The sequence below is a fragment of the Chaetomium fimeti genome (genome assembly GCF_033439085.1).
Source record: "Chaetomium fimeti strain CBS 168.71 chromosome Unknown B0H64scaffold_4, whole genome shotgun sequence".
Lineage (NCBI taxonomy): Eukaryota > Fungi > Ascomycota > Sordariomycetes > Sordariales > Chaetomiaceae > Chaetomium > Chaetomium fimeti.
The window spans coordinates 2,972,582-2,992,082 of NW_026944332.1; the positions used below are offsets into that span (position 1 = coordinate 2,972,582).

The window sequence follows — 19,501 nt, forward strand, 5'->3', positions numbered from 1 at the left end:
GATATGTTTGTATGTGTGCGTATATTCGCGGCGTACTCGCCTGTCCTATCCTAATGCCTACCTAACCCCTCCAAAAATAAGAATTACCAAATACACCTCCCTCCCCTCCCTTCCGTTTCCTCACGCCCCCCGCAAGACTCCGAAAATACCATCGTTTCCATCCCATGCAACTCCCCACGGCATGTTTTCGTTTCCCCTCCCCCCACCTCTCATATCATACCCGTCCTCTCTTGTATTATACATTTCGTTTAGGCGACAGAGGAAAAACCAAAACGCGCTGTTGCGGCTGCTGCAAGTGGCGACAATCCAGGAGACAAAAATGCGGGTAGCTCCTCTCCAACCCCTCATGCGCCTCCGCCATGTTTGCTTGCCATGTCTGTTGCATTGCGGAAAACGATGGCCAACTCTCCGTAACAAAAGAAAGCATGCATTGTGTGGTAGTGGTGTTCGTGCGTTGATTGTGTATGTATGTATGTGTGTATGTGGGGCGAGGGTCAATGCCGCGGCGAGGCTAGAGCATGTCGTCGATCGACCGCACAATCGGCGTCTCGCCCTTGGTCGGCGGGCTTCGCGGATCGGCCACTTGTACGGGCCTTGCAAAGGGGAAGTGAGGATCGCGCGGGAACATGGTTTCGCGCGGCGAAAACAGGCCCTCGCCCGGCGTCGGCGGGCTTTCGACGAACTGCATCCCCGTCATTTCAGAAAAGGATCCATGAATCGGGTTGTTGGTCATCGTCTCTGCGCGCGGTGACATGAGGGCATCGTCATCCGGGAAGCTGGGAAAGATTGCCACAGACCGCTCCGGGGTCGGAGGCGCCTGCTCGATTATCGGCTTCGGCGGGGGACCGAGGTTCAACGATGTAAACCCGAAGGTGCCAGGTTTCGATCCGAATCTGTGGGCTCCAAATCCCGGGGAAGGAGGCGGCTTCGAGAAAGGATCGGACGGCGCGAAGCCGGGAGACATTGGCGGTCGTGATAACTCGAGTGGTGCGAGCCCGGTGGGAGGAGGCGGCGGTCTCGATGTTGGCGGGGGAGCAAGCTTTGGCGACGGTGGGGGCTTTGCCAATGTAAACTTGCCAAACCTAGGGGACGGCGGGGGTTTCGACAGCGCAAACGTGCCGAAGCCGGGCGACGGCGGGGGCTTCGATTGGCTCATGGATTGGCTCATCGATTGACTCATCGATTGACCGAATGTGCCAAATCCTGGCGACGGCGGGGGCTTCGACTGGCTCATGGATTGGCTCATGGATTGACTCATCGACTGACTGAATGTGCCAAATCCTGGCGACGGTGGCGGTTTGGATAGCGTGAAGCTTCCGAAGCCTGGCGAGGGCGGGGGTTTCGATTGACTGATCGATTGACTGAAGCTGGAGAAGCCTGGCGAGGGCGGCGGCTTCGAGAGCGTAAACGAGCCAAACCCCGGTGACGGTGGCGGTCTCGAGACCAAAAAGGACGGAGGGGGGAATTCCGAGTCGGATGGTTGGGGGGCAAGCATTGAATCAATGTTAAACCGGCCAAACTTCCCCGGGTCCGCCTCATCTTCCTTTTCTGACCACGAAAAGCTCGATGGGGCAGACGAAGGGCCCGGCGAGATCGGCTCTCCTCGGTTAGGGCTCGCGTTACCTCGCGTCCGGCTTTGATTCATATCTGAGCTCGCATGTTTTGATGCCGGGTCATCGGCCGGCAAAGGCGCAGTGAGGGGCTCTTTTGCCGCGGCATCGATGTTGTCTACCGACATGGTTGCTCTGTGCGTAGGGCTTCTGCCCGGCCGCGGCTTTAAGCCCGTGCTCGGCGAGAGCCTCCGCTTGGCCATCTGCTTCTGGAAGTCCTGCAGGCAGTACATCAGTCTCATATTTGGGCTGATCCACCGACTCTTTCCCTGGGCCGCATAATAGGCGTCGTTGACGCTGAGCTCGGGGTTCTGGAAGAGGCCGTAGGCGATAATCAAACTGGCCGATCTGCTGGCGCCTTGCTGGCAATGAACAAGCACCTTCTTGCCTTCCTTTGTGCGCTTATCGATGGTTTCGCAAAGGGGCATAAGGTCCGGCGAGATGTCGGTATTGTGGTCCCAAGGCATGTGGATGTACTCGGGCTCCTTGAACGATTGCGCTTTCGGAGTTGTTGGGGTGTTGTCCTCTGGGAAATACTCATATGCCGTGGCGAAGCTGGCGGTCGTCGCCGCAGTCTCGGGAATCGGCGAGTCTTCGGCGGGTGTATCCTTTTGTTGGCTGCCCGCGTCAGACTTGAAGGGGTTGACGACTTCACGAGCCACGTTGATGACCACGTCGAACCGAGCCGCCTCATCGGCAGTCGGCTCAAGATAGAGGTAAACGTTGTCGCCGTAGATGGCAACCGGACCATCTGGGTAACCAGGCGACTTTTGGTCCTCGTTGTTTTCGACCTCGTGGTAGGGTTCGGTATCGAACGCAATACGATTCGCAATTTGCGGGCGTATCGGTGACTCCTCTTCCCTGATCGTCGAGCTCATGGTAGGACCCTCAACCGGTCGTGAAGGGCGCAAGAAGGAAGAAAGGCCAGATTCATTCCGTTCTAGCACCGTCGGTATTGTCATCCCCCCAGGGGGGCCAAATGTTGCGGACCGAAGGCCGGACAGCATCTGCGGCGTTGAGGTGGAGTGCTTCAGGGCGCGGCGCTGCAGGATGGGTGCAACGGTTGGAGAACTCGGTACCTCGAGTGTTGTGTGCGTGATGAGATCTGAAGTGTTGGTCTTGAGGCTGAGTTGACTGGGTTTGCGTTTCATGGGAGCAATCATGGGCTTGATGAAAGAGGGGGAGGAGGGTTCTGATAACAACGACGAAGAGGTCGCAGGTGGTTGGATGGACAGGCCCTTCATGTTCTTGAGCCGTCTAGGCCCAGGTGAAGTCATGGGCCGATCGCGGTTTGGGTCAGAGACCGTGAGCCTGGCCATGCTGGACAGGCCCCCAAAGGGGGTTGGCGCGAAGCTTGGGAGGTGTGCGAGGTTGACGGGCGAATCAGGAGACGAGGACGGAGATGGATCCGAGAGATCGGACGAATCTGCGATTGATAATGTGGTCGTGGGGGAGGAATCGGCCGACTCGGTTGTTTGTGTCGACGTGCTGTCGTTGTGTCGATGAATGGAATCTGACGCTAAGGCACCAGGCCTTATCCCCGGCTGCGGATTTCCAGCGAGCTTTGCGCCCTCCATGACCACCTTCGGGTCAACAATCGTGACGGGGTTTGACTGGTCCAGGTCCGTGATACCGCTGTCCACCTCATAAACTGACATTATCGAGGGTATTTGGTCCTCGAACAACCGCCGCGCCACGGCAGAAGGCATATTCGGTGGCTCGGAGAAAGTAACAGTTGCCGTGATTTCCTGGCTGAGCAGACACCTGGTCTGAGCTTCTCGTACTTCAATCGGGCCACAGCCACGTCCTGTTCGTCACGGGCCGGCCACCGGGTCTCTTGGCCGCCTCGCCGTCTGATAGTCGCCAAGGGATAATCAGATCGATTGGTCTAGACGCTCTGCGGGAGGGGGGAGATGCGTACGAGAAGTAGAGAGCCTGTTGCGAAAAGGCGCCAGGGACAAGGTCGGGTTAAGCGGGACAGCGCTGCTGAATCCTGGCTGTGCTCCGTCGATGTCTTCAACTGAAGTAAGAAATGAATCCCCTACTATCCCGAGCACTCTTCGATGTGCTTCTTTTGTGTCGACCAGAAAGCTGGATTAAAAAAAACAAACCCAGATACGGACGAGGTGACGCAAAGAGGAAGAGACGCGGTCGGTAAACAATCTCTTTGGGCGGAAACCTGAGACGGCTGTGCGCCGAGCGGAGGCTGGGGGGAGTAAATGGTCTCGGAGGACGATGCGCGGAGGGACTGCGGCGCAGCCGAGCGGGGGGTTTCCACGTTGGATGAAAGGATCAACAAAAATAAGGAACGAAGGGTGAAGGGGCCGGCGACCAAGCGGCGTAGGCGTCAATACATGGCCTAGGCGTCCAGTTCAGTCGGGGAGAAGAGAGGAGGTTGGACTTGGGACAGGAGGAGTTGAGGGCGATCGGGGTGGTTGCGTGTTTGTGAACTTGAGGATTGGCGGGTCAAACAGCGGGGTCCCTCTTTGTCTCGACTCTCGACAACCTTGGAAGCCGAGTCTGGTTCTCGGCCGATGCCACGTTCCCTTCCGGATTGCGTGTTGCGTTTCCGGTCGAACCCTTTCGATATCGAAGCTGAGAAAGGAAGAGGTGGGAAGGAAGGAGAAGGGGAATGTGGGAGGTGCGAAAATGAAGAAGAGAATTGGCTCGCCAGGAAGTTCCAGGTTGCCCAGGTTGCAAGGATGCAGATGCAGCGATGGGCGCGAATCGAAAAACCACCAACCTTCGGGGATGCGCGAGTGGCAGTGGCAGGAGCAGAGACGCAGAGCGCAGAACCACAAGCGCTGAAGGGGTGCAGCTCTCCAGGCCCGGGGCCTCAAAATGGGCGAAATTGGGGGACGGCAAGCCTGGGCGGGCAGAACAACCTGCAGGCTCGGCCTGCAGAGTCCCACTTCAAACCCCCGGCTCGGTGCTCGACGGGCATGGGGTGCCTCGGGAGAGGGAGCCACTGGTCTGCGACCAACTTGCCTCCGCCTGGCTTCGTGCAGGGGCGGGGGCAGGGACCGGCCAATGACAAGACATTGTGCGACACCCCACTTCCTGGTGCAGAACGCCGGCGGCTAACCCCTTTGTGAATTGCTTGCTTTCAAACAATCGACGCTAAAAATAGACGTCACGACCCACGGAAGCAAAATTATACGGCAGTGCTGATTGGAGGGGCGCCTCGGTTCGATGTGCTTTTGGCCAATCAGCCACGACAGAGTCTGGGAGTCCCTGCCTCCGCAACTCTTCGACGTCCTGCTGGCTCCTTTCGATGGCAACCGGCAACTCGAAGGGAAGGAACTCAGGACATGTGGAAGACGATCTTTCACGCCGGTGCACTGGCATCCTGCACTGAAGCCTTCCTCGGTTGTTATAAAGCCCTCGCTAACAGCCTGAGTAAGTATTGAAGGCGATGCGCAGTCTTACACGGATTGAGCGTTAAGAGCACGCGCTGTTCCATTCTATTAACTCCCTACCGATGAACTATATATGGAGGGAGTTCATGTGTCGAGCCCTGCAATCAGCTTCTTAAATTTGGGTCACATTTCTGGTCCTCCCATTCCACTTGTCCCGCGTGAGGCTTTCGTCATTTGGCGCTTATTATGCCAGATCTCGCAGATCTGGGTCCCTCGCTGCCCGTCGTCAACGACAACGACATTCATGAGAGCCTCAGGCCCCCGAATTAGCGCCGGCCAACCGCTGTGATGGGGGCGGTGGCCGGGATGTTGGGACAACCCCCGCCAATTCGCATGCCTGTTGGCCACACCCGATTCTTTGACGATGAAAATAGTTAGTGAGTCGTTGGTCATTCCCGGCCATCCCATTCTTTCTCGGGAGCCTCCCGTGTCTTACAGAGAGACACCTCGGCGGTCAAGCCCGTGCCACACGATCCCATCTGCCCCGGTCTCAATCTCGGCGCGGAAAGGGAAGATCCTGCAAAGGATTGTTATTGTAGCGTCCTTGTACATTGATACATTCCTGCTCCATTCTGTCGTCATGACCAGCCATCGAGCTTCTTTCTGGAGTTTGATTCCCTGAAGCGGGGACAGGATGGACCTGGACCAGAAACGTGGTGCCCCTGTTTGTTCTTGAGCCTGATAATTAAAACTCGGCTTCGAAGCAAAGCAGCAGGTGTTCTCGGACCGAAAGTTTGGTTGATTTACCTTGGATGTCAATTTAACCCGCTTTTCGGCCGTCTTACCTCCGCAAATTCTTGAAATACCCGCGCAGGGTTTGTGATCCCAGGACGGCATGTTTCCCTCGACATTGCTGCTCTCTCACGCAATTGGACAGCAGAAATCTGAAACGAGCTGGGTTCATTTTGTGGGAGCATGACACGTGCACTTGCACCACTGTGAAATCTCGCTTGTTTTGCTGGTGGGTCTCCTTCGGCTGCCGGTTGCAAGCGAGTTTCCATCCCGTCCCGCCGCCCATCCATCACTCGAGCAAAAGAGTCAGACTTTGAAGCAATGTGGGTGCCAAGCGCAGAGCCGCACATCGAAACTCACGAACCACTCGCCGACGTCAGCAATGTCCTGAATAACAAGTTTGCGATCCATGGCTGGCAGCGAATGACAACGGTCACGCTTTGACTTTCGCCCCTCATTACCTCCCGTCCTTCCAACGCCGGCTCCTCTGGTGTCAACCATCGCGTGAAGGCATCGTGCCCTCAGATACCCTTCCCAGCATGTGCCAAAATGGGCCATAATGGAACTCGGTCCGCGAGAACGGGCCGTTCACTTTAGACCGACAAGGCCTTTGCCGGGGCCTTGTAGCCGCAGGTTCAGCGAGGCCACCCCCTCTCATCTATTTGCGACTGGATAGTTATTGATAGTCGCGCCATAATGGGGTTTTGTGACACCAAACAACCAGGAGGTAAATAAAGGGTCGACAGCACGAGTCACAGGATAGCCTCAACATAAAGTAGGAATATGTTCCGAACAAATGGAGTGGTCTTGACCCGAGGTTCGATCCCCAGCTCTAGCCATTCAACGGGCGGCTCGCCGAGTCTGGTCCGTCCACGATAGGCTTGTTTCCCCCGCCAGTTTGCGAGACATCTAGCATGTCAATTCGCCTTCGCCAACCGATTGCCAACGATGTCCGAGATGAAGCTTTGCATCAAGACTCAGCCATACCGCCACTGAACCAACCCCCCCGCGAGCGGGGTGCGCACCTCAAGCCTCATCAGCGTTGCGCAAGAGAAGTTCCTGACAGTTACTGAAACCGTTGATCTCTGACAACACTCCAAGTATCAGCCTCTGGGTCTGTGCTCCTCAGCCCGGTCCTCATCTTTCACCAGTTCCTGCATGAACCCCGAGTTGCCAGTTAGGACTTCAACTCATCAAGCCCAACCCGTTCAAGCCCTACTGACATCATAATGCACGTGTACGCAAACTACATCGGCTTCGCCAGGTTTCTACAAAATAATGCATGATTTCGGCAACATGTCCTACTAGTGTAGTTACATATGTACAGAATCAAGCGAGAGGAAGACCCCCAAAATGTCTCTCCTGTCAAGCCCAAAAGTGCGGATCCCGAGACAGTCTCGACGATCGGTCCCGGCGAGGCGGACACGTCGGAGCCACACTCGAGTCTTACCATCCGGGCTAACAAGCACCATTAGTTACGCGCTATCGAAGCACGGAGATCACGGCTCCAGCCATCGGCAGCTCCGCGACAGATCCAAATGTCCCTTGCTGTTCGGAGATCAGATGCTTGCATAGGGTCCTGCGTTTTGTTCATTTGTATTCGCAGGTTAGAAAGTTCTGCTTTGTCTTAACTATCACGAGGTGAACATGCTAGTTAGTCGATCACGACTGTTGCGGTCGATGTCAACGCCTCCCCGATCCTCGACGTCTCAAAGTCTCGCTTGCATTGCTTCTTTCTATTCACGATGCATGTGCGCATCGAACTTTCGACGTTGGCACGGTTGGGTTGACAAATGGACATGATTCGCCAATGGCTTTCTTGAGACCCAGACGCTGCCAGACTCCAGGATCAGTGCAAGAACCCCTCCGACAGTGGGCATCCGATTCCCTCCCCCGGCTTCTTCTGGCGTCAACCCCTGGCGCACAGAAACGCGACACCCCGGTTCGGGCAGCTCCTTATTCCCATGGCATACAGGGTTCGCAAACAAGGCCTCGCGCGTAGCGAAATAAAAGAGACAAAAAAACTCCACGGACGGGGATGCGAGGACGGGGATGCGAGGACGGGGATGCGAGGACGGGGATGCGAGAACGGGGTTGCTTTCCCTTTCCCACTGGGTTTCAACTCGTCCGTTGATTCTTGCTTCCCCGGCTCGAGCCCGGTCCAGGGCCGGTGGTCGCGCCGCCTCCATGCACCTCATGCCCCATGAGGAGGTGCGGAGGATTGCGGGGTGAGATGCGACATCAGGTGGTTTGCGACTGCATATCCCCTTGGTCGGTTAATAAAAGACACGCTTTGGTCGCGCAAAGGGCGGCTGCGCTGAAGAGACTGGCAGGCCGTTAGATATTAACTAGAAGATGCGAAGAAGAATCCACGAGATGTGGTCGGGCTCGATCGGTCGGGCTATGTAGCTCCGCCTAAGCGACGGTTGTGATCGATGATGCCCAAAGAGGGAAAGGACGAATTTTGGGCCTGGCTTGGTTTGTCTGGAGCGCAAATTTCCCGCATCGGGCTGCTCGTTGGGTAACTCAGGCGACGGTTACAAAGTTTTACGGTACGACACCCTCCCTGTTCGCTCTGCCCCCACCTTCCATGCTTGAACCGAACACATCTGTTTCTTTTCTGCCCCCTTTCCGAGCCCACTTCCGTCTTCCGTGTCTCTATCCTTTTCCATTTCTTTCATTCTGGATCCTTCATAATAATTCAATATCATTCTCGATTTTTTTTTAATTCATTATTCCTCCGTTAGAATATCAGGGGTTTTGGAGAACTCGAGTGGGGACTGGGTGGACAGCCCGTGTTAAACCATGAAGACGGTCGGCATAACAAAGTGATATCCAGTTTTTCGTCATACCGATAGGATTTGCACCTTCATCCACCTTCCTCGGGACATCATGTGGCGCATTCATCTCTCATATGCCTCACTTTTTGACATGCGTGCTTTGACATTGATGAGTTGTACAAGATGTTACCAGAGTCGCACTGCATTTCAGATTGTGCGTTTTGTGGAGCATCGGTTCTGTAATTTACGGTTGGCGCATTGGCTCGAGAGCCACTGAGCATCGCCCACGCATTCAACAGTCATCACCAGCGATTGCATGTTTCTCCCCGCCTTCGCAATATCTTTCTATGTTTTCTCATACAAACAACTCAAGCTCCAGCTACACTTGATCAGCCAATTACTCAAACTAGAGCTACTTTGCACTCTCGATATTGTGCTTGTTGCTCGTGTTGCCCACTGCTCTAATAAGGCAGATACGGGATTGTTCATGCGTCTGCTGGACCTCCATTTCAGACCGCTTACGGTTCGTTGCTGCAGCTGTCCGCTCCCAACGCGCCCAACCTAGATCTGGCAGCGGTCCTCGACGTCGACCCGCAAAGTCTGGTGTCGTTGCTGGTGCCCCCTTACAACAACTCGACGAATGCAAACGCTTCGCAAGACTGACCATTAAACAAACATCTTCCCGAGACACAAACCCCGGCACTGGAATTTGAAACCAGGAACCGAACCGCGCATTTTGACACGCCCGGCACAGCATTGAGTGTGCGCGCGCGGTTGGGTGGATCCTCGAAAAGCACGGGGCACCTCGGACCCAAAAACATGACATCGACCAGTTTCCCTGCCCGTTCCTGGGCCCTCTCCTCGGATCACTCGAGCACCAAACCTCAACCCCTGGAGGCGCACGACACCAAAGGATCGCACAACAACACCGACACACGCAGCGAGAACAACAATTTGCACGCGCATCGCCAAAACCACAATTCGTCTAAACTGCCCACATTTCGGTTTGTCGATTTGAAGAAAAACCGCATTTCACTCCCGTCGCTGCAACAACCCACCCCACTCGCGCCCGTTTTGTCGCAAACCGTCGCTGTTGATCCCCTGGACCCAACTCGGCGCATCCCTGAACCGTCGCATAACAGCCTCCACCACTCCAGCAGCACCCCAACTCTTCCGGATAAACCGGCTTCATCCGAGTCAAAGGACAGCGCCGGTGCCGCGAGGACTCGTTCCCTCAAGTTCTATCTCTCCCAGGCCGAAACCAAGTCCGACTGCTCAACCACAGCCTCAAAGCGCCCAGCGTCCTTTCCAGAGCCGCCCAAAACCGCCGGCGACACGTCTGCGGCGCAGTCGCAAACCACATCTCTCCCGGTCCCAGGGATCAGGCGTCGCCTGACCGAGAGCGCTGTCAAAGAAGCAGCAGCGCAGGGGCAACGGGTATTGCTGTTGCCCAAGACCATCGGGGCCACGAGATCCGAGGGCAAAAAGTCGCGCCCCCCAATCTCATACAAACCACCCACCACGACCGACGCCGCCGCCACCTCGAGTGGGCGCGCCGTTATTCCCCCTATTAGATCTTTCCGCTCTTCTGAATCGCGCAAGAGCGTCACGGATATGCCCGCCCGATACACCTCCGGAGACTCGTACAACGAAGACGCGTTGGAACCCAACCAGCGCGACCGCGCATTACGGGCTCTTGAAGGCCGGCGCAACGAGGAGTTTTCGCATCAACCCCCTTCCGACTCGGGCGAGATGACCACGACGACCGATAACGACAACACGGCAGACATTTTTATGAAGATTGCACGAGAGGACCCGGCGCCTCGGGCGTCGGAGAAGCAAGCGGCGCCCGCAGAGCCGAGTGTTGTTGTAAGTCTTTTATGTCGGCTCGCCGTCACACCAGACCCGGTCGCTAATGGGATACAGTCACGAGTTGCCAGGGCCTCGCACCGCCGCCCTTTTTCAACATCTACCCCTGCCTACGATACACCTTCACCTCCCCGGCTGTCGCGTCGTCTTTCCGACCAACGCGATGGCTCACGATCTCGCCAGGCGGCTGACAACCACCATCCCGTCCAACCACTGATGCGAGAGTCGTCTTATCGGACGCCCGGGAGAGAGAATCTACCTCCCATCACCACCAGTGCTGACAATTCGAGCCGTTCGCAGGTTGGCCGGAGCTCCATGAGGCCATCCCCCGTTACTCCCAAGCAAATCTCGTTCAAAGATTCCTTAGGAGAGAGTAGCTCGTCCTACCAGCGCAGAAGGCAGTCACTCACGGAAAACAATAACCTCTCATCCCCGAGGGTGACCCAGTACAGGAACGCAAACCTCGTAATGACTCAGGCTCGGACTTACCACTCCTCCCCTTTGGTTCCCAAATCCGCAAATGTTCAGCCGGATGAACCTCAGCCTAATAGCTCAGAAACAAACCACGGCGTCGAGGGAACCGAATCTTCTTCGTCGACGGCAGCACCATCCACTGTTTGGGATGAGCTCGACGAGCTAAAGTCGAGGATCCATCGGCTGGAACGGACGGGTAAAATGCCGCCCACATCTGGTGGGAACGTGTCTAGATCATCTGACGAGCGCCCACGAACTGCAACGACAAATGCCACAACCGTATCCGCTTCCCCCAAGCGCGGTTCAGGGCCCGGTTCGTCACACGCAGAGGGCCACAGTAACAGCACCGCGATGTTACCACGCGAGGCGCAACCCCTACTCCTATCCGCCCTTAGCAAAACGAAGAATCTGCTCAACCCAGACGTGTTCAGCGCCATTGAATCAGCGGCGGCCGACGCCATGACCCTAACGGCACTAATCGGCGCCATTGGCCAACCAGGACCGATTTCGAGCAGCGCGAGCACGATTGGAGGATACAACGGCAGTGTTACAGACAGGCAGCTACGCAAGAAGGCAGACAGCATTTGCAGGTCCCTGACCGAACTGTGCCTCGCGCTGGCTGACCCGACGGGGCGAACGAAGGAACCCCAACCGGCAAGGGTCGTTCTAGATCAAGGGGCAATGATAAGCCCCACCACCACCAACGCTTCTCTAGACGTGGTTGCGCCCCAGAGACGGCCTAGCGCCGTCGCGGAAACGGTAATAAAGGCAAGCACGAGCCCAAGGGCCCCGACATCCCTAGAACAAAAGAGGAAGACGATGCTAGCCAGCATCTCGCTCCCCACCGCCCGCTACGCCACGGCCCCTACCACACCGCTGGACTCTACTGCCGGGCGCAAATCATCTCTCCTCTTGGCCCGGATCCGCCGAACGGCAACCGATGAACCCGAAGAGGCCCCTCAGGGCGGCAGAAGGTCATCGTTAATGTTGAGGTCCAGGAGGAACGGGTCGGAAGAGCCCGAGGAAAGAGGCGAAGGGCGAAACGAAGGCCGAACCGAAGGCCGAAACGAAGGCCGAAAGACATCTCTCCTCCTCCGCAGTCGAAAAACCATGAGCGAAGATGAGGACGAGTCGCGCGCCCGAGGCCCCTCCAGGGCAGTCACCGAAGTAAACAACTTCCGCATGAATCCGCGCGAATCCACCATGGCTGTCCACAATCATCAAGCTCCCTCCGAGATCCCGGCCACCCCTTCCGCGCTGCCGCGTCGCAGGATGATCCCAGCTGCCATCGCCACCCGTCTCGCCGCCGCGGTCCCCTCTGCCTCAACACCGAGCACGCCAGCACGCAAGTACCTCGAACGCAGCTCGCTCCCAGAACGCGGTGCGCAGCCGGAACGCGGTGCGCAGCAGGAACGGGGCGCCTACCAGGACCGGGCCTCGTACCTCGACCGCAGCACGCACCAAGAGCGCGCCATCAACACCCTCTCGGAGAGGCTCGCCGAAGAGCGCGGCCAACAGCAGCGCCAGGCCTCGCTCGGCCAGAGCGGCATGCTCAGCAGGACCGGCAGCCTCGGCCGCCGGACGCGCGAGTCCGGCATCCCCAGTCTCCGCTCTTGAGGGTTGAGGGGAGGCCCATCACAACGAATTCCGCAACAAATTAGACACGAGAGAGCGCCGGGCCGGGGGGAGGGGGGCGCAGATGACGCCGCAAACGACACATGATGAACTTGGCGTATATTGTTACGTTCACACGACTTGTACCAATACCGATATATGCATGTTTGCCGACGGGCGGCATGGCGTTTAAGTCTTTTTTGGGCATCATCGGATATAGGACACTCGCATTTAACGACTTGTTTTTTGCATCCAGCATTCAGCATTGCATCGTTACCGTTGCATTTTATGCATTTTGCACTTTTTTTCTGGTCGGTTTGGAGGATTTGGAAAAAAGAGGACATTGGGCGGTATGGTAGTCTTGGAATTAATCATGGCGTCTTGGTTTCCACGACTGCCTAGGTACGCAGAGATGAAACGCCCATGGGCAAGGAGGACGAATGGATAGTTTTGGTTGTGCTTTGGAAGGGAAGGGGGTATAAAAAGGAGGACGGACGACGTTTTACGCCATTGTTATTTTATGGATATCGGTTGCGCTGTTAGGTCGTTGGGTCGTTTTGCTTCTGCATCTGCGGGGTGGTTTTGGCGGTCTTATATCAACTACTAGAGGCGCTCGTGTTTTTCTCTCTGGGTATTCCAGGTCATTTCTGTCCGGTGTTGGCGGTGGGCAGGATTTGGACGGTCGTCGATACCCTTGGGTTGGAACGGACGCGTGGGCACAAATACGGGTGGGTGGAATGGAAGGCAGCGAGCCGTTTGGGTGGGGCTGGGAGTTGAAGGGCTGTATCTAGTTGTTAACTGCTTGTGTAATGACGATGGGTCTTCTGTTTTTTGTTCACATCGAGTCTCTCTGTTTGTGGTGTTGATTGAATGTGGCTGTCGGCATGACTCACCGGGATACAGTACATGACTTGGCCCCCATTTTAGGTACTACAAGTCTTCGAGAGTATTACAAAAGAGACAACTTGACCGTGTTCTCTACTCCAGACAGTTGGCCCATTTTATATCAAAGAACAATATCTTTCCTTTTTCTCAAAGGGGGGTAATTCCTGGCCTTATCGCGATTAAACCGAAAAACAGCCTCTCTCAACATCTCAACTTTCAACCCCACATTGAATTCCAACCTTAACAAGCAACCTCAAAAAGTGAGCACCACTCCATCCTGCTGTGCTCGTTAAGTACATTCCTTTTTCCCTTCCATCCTGTATTTATGCAAAAACACCTCCTGACGCTGCCCCGCCTTTTCCCGGCCGCAACAGTCACACCCTCTCACGCTTGCACTTCCACACTCCCAACATCCAGATTCTTATCCACCACACCACTCCTAACAGCAAAACACATTCCCAGATCTCAACTCAGGCACCTCAAGCTCAAGCTCAAGTCCAAGCTTACAACTGCCCCAGACACACCCACACGCGCACACACCCATCTGTTAAGAAGCCGAACCGCAACAAAAAAACCAGCAGCAGCAGCAGCAATGGACCCCGCCGCCCTAACAATGGACGGCGACGACGCGCTCGCGGACCGCCTCGAGGATATGGCCATGTCGTCATCCCGGAACTCGGGCGGGGGGCGAGGAGGTGGGAAAAGGAGGGGTGGAAGAGGGGGTGGTAAAGGCGGAGGAGGTGGTGGTGAGGGGGGGAGGGCGAGGCGCGAGGTGGACTTGTCGAGGGCGCTGTCGAGGCTGTTGAGGCATCAGGCGGGGAACGCGGGGGTGGAGCTTGATCGGGAGGGGTTTGCGGATTTGGGGAAGGTGGTGAGTGGTCTTTTTCTTTTCTGTTTTTCTTTTCTGGTGTTTGGTGGCTGGGGGTGGGTTGGTCGGGGGGTGATGGACCGCCGAGTGGCGGCATTATAACTCGGCGAAGAGGAGGATGTGGTCTATCCCTACGATACACGGCAACTAACAAACGCCCAGCTTCAATGGGGCCCCATACGCACCCTCGCTCCCACATTCCCAGAGATCCTCAACGCCGTCCACAACAGCGACAAGCAACGCTTCGCCATCAAGCCCAACCCGGCCACCAACCCGGACCTCGACGAGACCTCCACCGACCCATCCGACTGGCTCATCCGTGCCAACCAGGGCCACTCCATCAAGCTGGACAGCGAGCACCTCCTCAAGGCCCTCGCCCTACCAGCCGACGAGAAGGACAGCACCGCGGCTCTTCCCGAGGGCGCCATCGCCATCCCGCCCGCCGTCATCCACGGCACTTACTTCGCCTTTTGGCCGTCCATCATCGCCAGCGGCGGGCTCAAGCCCATGGGGCGGAACCACGTGCACTTTAGCACCGGGCTGCCGGAGGACTCGGAGGCCGGCGTCATCAGCGGGATGCGCAAGGATGCGGAGGTGCTGATCTATGTAGACGTGGCAGCCAGTCTGAGAGACGGTGGGATCAAGTGGTGGATGAGCGACAACGGGGTGGTGCTGACCGAGGGCGATGCCGACGGGCTGGTGCCGCTGAAGTACTTTAAGGAGGTGACCGGGCGGAAGCAGGATGTGGGCCTGCTGTGGAAGGATGGCGTGAAGGTGGCGGACTTACCCGAGGGTCTGCAGGTGAGGGCGCCGCAGGGGAAGAGGGGTAGTGGTGGTGGTGGGAGGGGAGGACGGGGTAGGGGACGGGGGAAGTGATGGGGGACATGAGAAGATTTTGCCGGGTTATAAGATCGTTATTCTCGGTTTCCCGAACTCCCAAGAGGGTATAGCATCGCCTATATCACCGCTATCAACTGACGATATCCCGTTGTCCATCCAACCCTAAATGCATCGCTCTACTAACCCCTACCCTGCGGGCCACGATGACCATGCTAGATTCCAAAACCCATCTAGGTAGGTGTGTACCAGATCGCATCCATATCCCTTCGGTAAATCGCCAACCGCCAAACATACCCCAAACCATATATACCCCCCCCCCCCCCACCTACGCCTCCCCCGCCTGCGGCAACGGCTCCGGCCCCCCCACCATCGCCATCATCTCATCCACCTCGGCCAGCCGCCTTCCCTCCTCGGCCAACAACCACACCAGCACCTCCTCGGCGGCCTTCTCCCGCGCGTTCCGCCGGCCATACACGTTGGTCACGCGCCCCAGCCCCTCGGGCACCTTGATGGCGTCGGCGCCGAAGTCGGCGCGGCCGTCGAAGAATTGCGGGTTCGAGGGCGTCGTGAATGATGCCGTTTCCCTTTCGGTGGTGGTGGTGCTGTCGGTGGGGAGGAGGGAGGGGGTGATCTTGTAGTGGGGGATGGCGAAGTTGAGGAGGCGGCATTTCTCTTCGACGCGTTTTGTGGCGGGCGGGTCGTCGTCGTCGTTGCTGTCGCTGTTATCGTTGTTGTTGTCGTCGGCGGCGAGGGCGGCGGCGGCGGCGGCTCTTCTTTGGGCGCGGTTGTCGGGGTTGGCATCCGGGTTGTCTCGCTTGGGTTTCTTCGCGGCTGGGGCGGGGGTGGGTGTGCTGGTGGCGTGTCTGGATGTCCGGAGCGGCTTGGGGAACTCGACGCTCGTGCCGTCCGTCGGCATGTAGCCGCCGTTCATGAGCCATTCGATGCAGCACTTGGCGGCGTACTGTTTGGCGTCCTTCTTGCGGCTGAAGCTAGGGGCCGCGGGGATGCCCTGCTCGTTGGGGGTGAAGCCCGCTTCCGGGTTGGGGAAGGCCATTTGCTCGGCGTCGGCGGTCGGCTTGAAGAGGCAGCGGTAGGTCCATCTCTCTTCCGGGGCCGGCTCGTCGATGAAGGCGGGTGTGCCACCGTGGGCTTGGGTGTATCCTGGTGCGTGTTAGTGAGGGGTGTCAGGGGTGATGAGGGGGGATGTTTGAAGTACGATTCATCAGGCTGACCCAATCGCGGTTGCCAATCTCAGGCTCTATCGAGCGTCTAAGATCGGAAATGGCCCGTTGTTGAAGTGGTGAAAGCGGTTTCGGGTTCCGCTCCTGCTCCGCGATCCATTCCTTCAGGTCGCGATAGTCGACGGGTTCATCCAGTATCGACATACTAGTGGCAGCCATATTTTTGTATTTTTGCTCGTGGGAAAGTGGGATTGTGAGAATGTGAAATCACCCAAATTCTTTCTTTTTGTTAGAGGTGGCATGGATTTGAGAAAGGTTGAGCTGAATATTTGTTTCCAGTGCAATAGAAACCGAGCTCTCAGGCTCTCAGGCTCTCATGCAATTCTGACTGAAAGTGAGGCCCCCAACCCCACTTCATCACCCTCCACCTTGCCCTCCGCATGGAAGAGCCGAGTCTCGAATGCACCTCTTTTCTATGACGAGTACATATGTAGTGAGGCCCGCCATTTATAGCAGGCTCAAAGCCCACATCCGAACCGATTATCCGACCTCTGGAAGTCCCCACGCACCCTGTTTCACGTCTCCCACCTATCCGTACACAGTACCTTAACTAAATAGCTTCACGCTTAGGTCCATCATGGCGTCCAAACCATCTCCGTCGACACCGGTGTCAGCTTCATCATTTGTAGGACAAGGGCAAGACACCGATTTACCAACTATCCGATTTAAGAATACGCGAGATCTCTTTGACGTGATCTATTCCACGCCTGGGGATTCCCTCGCTGTTACACGTATCGTGTTACGCTTTTATTGCCATATAGTAGCAGTATAGTTACTGATTATTCAAGATGTCTCGCCTGCCCATTTCGCCACAATCGAGCGTGTGCGAGACAAGCAACGCCGCAAGTTCCGTTTCCGCCGTTACGATAGCGATTGCCAGACCCTTTTCATCGCCATCCCAACCCACCTCCATGAAGCACTCCATGCCCAAATTTATCAGAGTTATTATGTCAAACTTGTCAGAAGTGGCAGAGGCGATAGGAGCTGGGTGTCAACCGGTGCTGCTACTTGTCGAGCACAAGGCCATCCTGGAGGAGATGCTGCGGAGGGCGACTGTACTGGCCGCCCACGCTCAAGACATGATGCAAGAAGCCCCTGGCCAACACTCCTGGTCGAAGCGGGAGAAACCGAGTCATTGGCCAGATTGCGCAACTACATGATCTGGTGGTTTTCTGCGTCAGATCACGACGTCAAGATCGTTCTCCTCGCCAAGCTTGACCATACTCGCCGCACTATTACCTTGGAGAAGTGGGAGGAAGAGCCCGGCAGCACTCGTCCAGGAGCAACAACAACACGGGCCGCTGCTGCCCTCCACCCGGTGCTCCGGCAAAGTATTACCATTACTCAGGATACCACGACTGACCCAACATCGTACCACGTCACCAGTGAATTGGTGCTCGGGTTCAGCCTCCTCTTTCTTCGAGATCCGGGCCCGGGCGAGGGAGACGTTGTCCTGAGCATTCAAGATCTCGAGTGGTACGCGGAATGCGTTTGGAAAGCATTGTAAGATGAAGTAATTGGCAAAGGAATGAATGGGGAAGACCGGCCTTGTTTCTTTTCAATGGAGGCACTCAAGGTTGCGAGTCGATGTGTGAGCCGTGAGCCAGGAGGCAGATCCAGGCCGCTGCGGTAGGCCTCATTCCCCAGCGACTGTGTCCGCTGGCTGGCTTGCTCACGGTTTAACCCGAAGTTCGATTCCAACCCACCCAACTCAGCTTCATGCGGTATAGGGAACGGGGGTTGAGAAACTGTACAATATTTCGCACTCCATGGTATGGGTATCAGAATTCGCGTCAGTCGCTTACAATACTAGAGACTAGAGACAATCCACTTGGGGCCTGCTTGTCATGCTCACAAAAAACCGCTTTCAATCCTCTTCGAAGAAACCACCATCATCGCTCCCCTCATCATCGTCTTTCGTCCCCCTGGCATGCCCCTTCTTATGGTTCGGTCTTGATTTTGACGTCTTCGCCTCCGGCTGCGGGACTCCCTTCCTCGCCTTCTTTGTCGGCTGTTGTTTGGACGGGGCATCGTCCTGTGCTGGCTGCCCAGTAACCTCTGGACCCGAATTCGTCTGCGGCCGCCTATTCTGCAACCTCTCGAGCGCAGCTTGGCCGTCCTCCCTCGTCTTCTCCACAACGGTCCACATGGGCGGCCGTGGGCTACGCAGATATAGCGCCGCCTTGTTCGTCTCCTCCTTCTCTCCCGCTGCGGCGCCGGCGTACAGGCTGATGTAGGGCTCCAGGAAGGGGAAGTATATCGCGTAGTCAGTGTCGACCTGCGCAACATGGAGGTCGGCTTTGAGCTGAGCGACCTCCTCGGGGTCCGTCGCTTGCGCAACCTTCTTTTCGAGCTGTTTGGCAAATCGCATTGCCTTTTTCCTTTCTAGTCGTGGGGTTAGAACCGGCAATATGGGTAGTAGGAATAAAGTCTGGCATACCAAAGAACCGAACCATGTGGTACTTGTGTATCATGTGGCTTCTATCCTTCTTCATCCGCGTATCTTCGATACGCTGCTTGTGTGCCGCCAACTCTCGCTCGAGGTCGTTCTGCTTGTTTGCCGGAAGCTTCAGGTTGTCCCGCGCGAGCAGCCTCTCAATTGCCCTAGCACGCTTCTTGATCGCATTGAGGCTGTTGATGTCGACGGCCTGTGGCCTTGGTTTATGCGGCCGGTTGGTCCTCAGTCGCTTTCTCGCCGCGTTCTCGAAGCCGTGGCCCGAAGACTCGGTGTCTCGATGCGGCCTTTTACTGCCCATTTTCCTTTTTCCCGTCTCGGTGTTGGGCGTTAGAAGGCAGTCGTTTGGTGTTCGAGTGTTTGTAGAGCGAGTCGAAAGTTAAGCGTTCAGAAGGTCCAATCGATCCCACTAAGCCAGAAATTTTGGGCCCCGCCGTGCGTTGCCTGCCGCGAGTGTGCATAGGGTTAGGGTTGCGTTGCCGGCTTGAGTATCGCATCGCCTCTCCACACTCCTCTCCAGGAAACTACTCTCTCGGATGCTTCATGGATGAACTTAACCAATTCCATGTTTATGTTTGCATGGTGATAAAACAAAACAGCATCAAAACCGAAGTGAGCAATTGAGGACGGGTTGAATCTAGAGAAACAGCACTCGTTTCTCTCTGCAATCCTCCAGCCTCGGAAATCCCCGTCTCATCATTATCCATCGCATAA

General features: G+C 56.5%; 7 protein-coding genes across 7 annotated transcripts; 3 read left to right on the plus strand and 4 right to left on the minus strand.

Moving 5' to 3' along the window:
* Window positions 1-2: 2 nt before the first annotated feature.
* On the minus strand, window positions 3-429 carry B0H64DRAFT_161969 (uncharacterized protein). The gene has a single exon (XM_062798612.1). It carries the CDS (start codon window positions 346-348, stop codon window positions 121-123), a length of 228 nt encoding a protein of 75 aa, XP_062659557.1. The 5' UTR covers window positions 349-429; the 3' UTR covers window positions 3-120.
* On the minus strand, window positions 430-3,765 carry B0H64DRAFT_161972 (dual specificity phosphatase). Its single transcript, XM_062798613.1, has 2 exons — window positions 3,532-3,765; window positions 430-3,463 (listed from the first exon to the last, which is right to left on the minus strand). The coding sequence occupies exon 2, from the start codon at window positions 3,317-3,319 to the stop codon at window positions 512-514; it is 2,808 nt and encodes a 935-aa protein (XP_062659558.1). The 5' UTR covers window positions 3,320-3,463; window positions 3,532-3,765; the 3' UTR covers window positions 430-511.
* A 5,468-nt stretch (window positions 3,766-9,233) lies between these two features.
* B0H64DRAFT_161992 (uncharacterized protein) lies at window positions 9,234-12,942 on the plus strand. The gene is made up of 2 exons (XM_062798614.1): window positions 9,234-10,410; window positions 10,468-12,942. Exons 1-2 carry the CDS (start codon window positions 9,361-9,363, stop codon window positions 12,499-12,501), a joined length of 3,084 nt encoding a protein of 1,027 aa, XP_062659559.1. The 5' UTR covers window positions 9,234-9,360; the 3' UTR covers window positions 12,502-12,942.
* Window positions 12,943-13,996: 1,054 nt separating this feature from the next.
* Window positions 13,997-15,127, plus strand: B0H64DRAFT_323568 (KptA family-domain-containing protein; the record flags this gene model as incomplete). Its single annotated transcript, XM_062800618.1, has 2 exons — window positions 13,997-14,254; window positions 14,414-15,127. The coding sequence occupies 2 exons, from the start codon at window positions 13,997-13,999 to the stop codon at window positions 15,125-15,127; spliced, it is 972 nt and encodes a 323-aa protein (XP_062659560.1).
* Window positions 15,128-15,416: 289 nt separating this feature from the next.
* Window positions 15,417-16,709, minus strand: B0H64DRAFT_460935 (uncharacterized protein; the record flags this gene model as incomplete). Its single annotated transcript, XM_062807480.1, has 2 exons — window positions 16,308-16,709; window positions 15,417-16,252 (listed from the first exon to the last, which is right to left on the minus strand). Exons 1-2 carry the CDS (start codon window positions 16,489-16,491, stop codon window positions 15,417-15,419), a joined length of 1,020 nt encoding a protein of 339 aa, XP_062659561.1. The 5' UTR covers window positions 16,492-16,709.
* A 26-nt stretch (window positions 16,710-16,735) lies between these two features.
* Window positions 16,736-18,019, plus strand: B0H64DRAFT_162006 (uncharacterized protein). The gene is made up of 3 exons (XM_062798615.1): window positions 16,736-16,765; window positions 16,903-17,063; window positions 17,121-18,019. The coding sequence occupies exons 2-3, from the start codon at window positions 16,910-16,912 to the stop codon at window positions 17,837-17,839; spliced, it is 873 nt and encodes a 290-aa protein (XP_062659562.1). The 5' UTR covers window positions 16,736-16,765; window positions 16,903-16,909; the 3' UTR covers window positions 17,840-18,019.
* Window positions 17,934-19,159, minus strand: B0H64DRAFT_162056 (uncharacterized protein). The gene is made up of 2 exons (XM_062798616.1): window positions 18,773-19,159; window positions 17,934-18,717 (listed from the first exon to the last, which is right to left on the minus strand). The coding sequence occupies exons 1-2, from the start codon at window positions 19,086-19,088 to the stop codon at window positions 18,200-18,202; spliced, it is 834 nt and encodes a 277-aa protein (XP_062659563.1). The 5' UTR covers window positions 19,089-19,159; the 3' UTR covers window positions 17,934-18,199.
* Window positions 19,160-19,501: the final 342 nt, after the last annotated feature.

What these genes read in the sequence shown, in the direction of transcription:
- B0H64DRAFT_161972 (XM_062798613.1), bottom strand. Translation starts at nt 3,319, where the DNA reads ATGCCTTCTGCCGTGGCGCGGCGGTTGTTCGAGGACCAAATACCCTCG.
- B0H64DRAFT_162056 (XM_062798616.1), bottom strand. Translation starts at nt 19,088, where the DNA reads ATGGGCAGTAAAAGGCCGCATCGAGACACCGAGTCTTCGGGCCACGGC. An exon ending in CCACATGGTTCGGTTCTTTG is followed by an intron (nt 18,718 to 18,772) that starts GTATGCCAGACT and finishes CCCCACGACTAG; the next exon opens with AAAGGAAAAAGGCAATGCGA.
- B0H64DRAFT_161992 (XM_062798614.1), top strand. Translation starts at nt 9,361, where the DNA reads ATGACATCGACCAGTTTCCCTGCCCGTTCCTGGGCCCTCTCCTCGGAT. An exon ending in CCGCAGAGCCGAGTGTTGTT is followed by an intron (nt 10,411 to 10,467) that starts GTAAGTCTTTTA and finishes AATGGGATACAG; the next exon opens with TCACGAGTTGCCAGGGCCTC.
- B0H64DRAFT_161969 (XM_062798612.1), bottom strand. Translation starts at nt 348, where the DNA reads ATGAGGGGTTGGAGAGGAGCTACCCGCATTTTTGTCTCCTGGATTGTC.
- B0H64DRAFT_162006 (XM_062798615.1), top strand. Translation starts at nt 16,910, where the DNA reads ATGGCGTCCAAACCATCTCCGTCGACACCGGTGTCAGCTTCATCATTT. An exon ending in GGATTCCCTCGCTGTTACAC is followed by an intron (nt 17,064 to 17,120) that starts GTATCGTGTTAC and finishes TGATTATTCAAG; the next exon opens with ATGTCTCGCCTGCCCATTTC.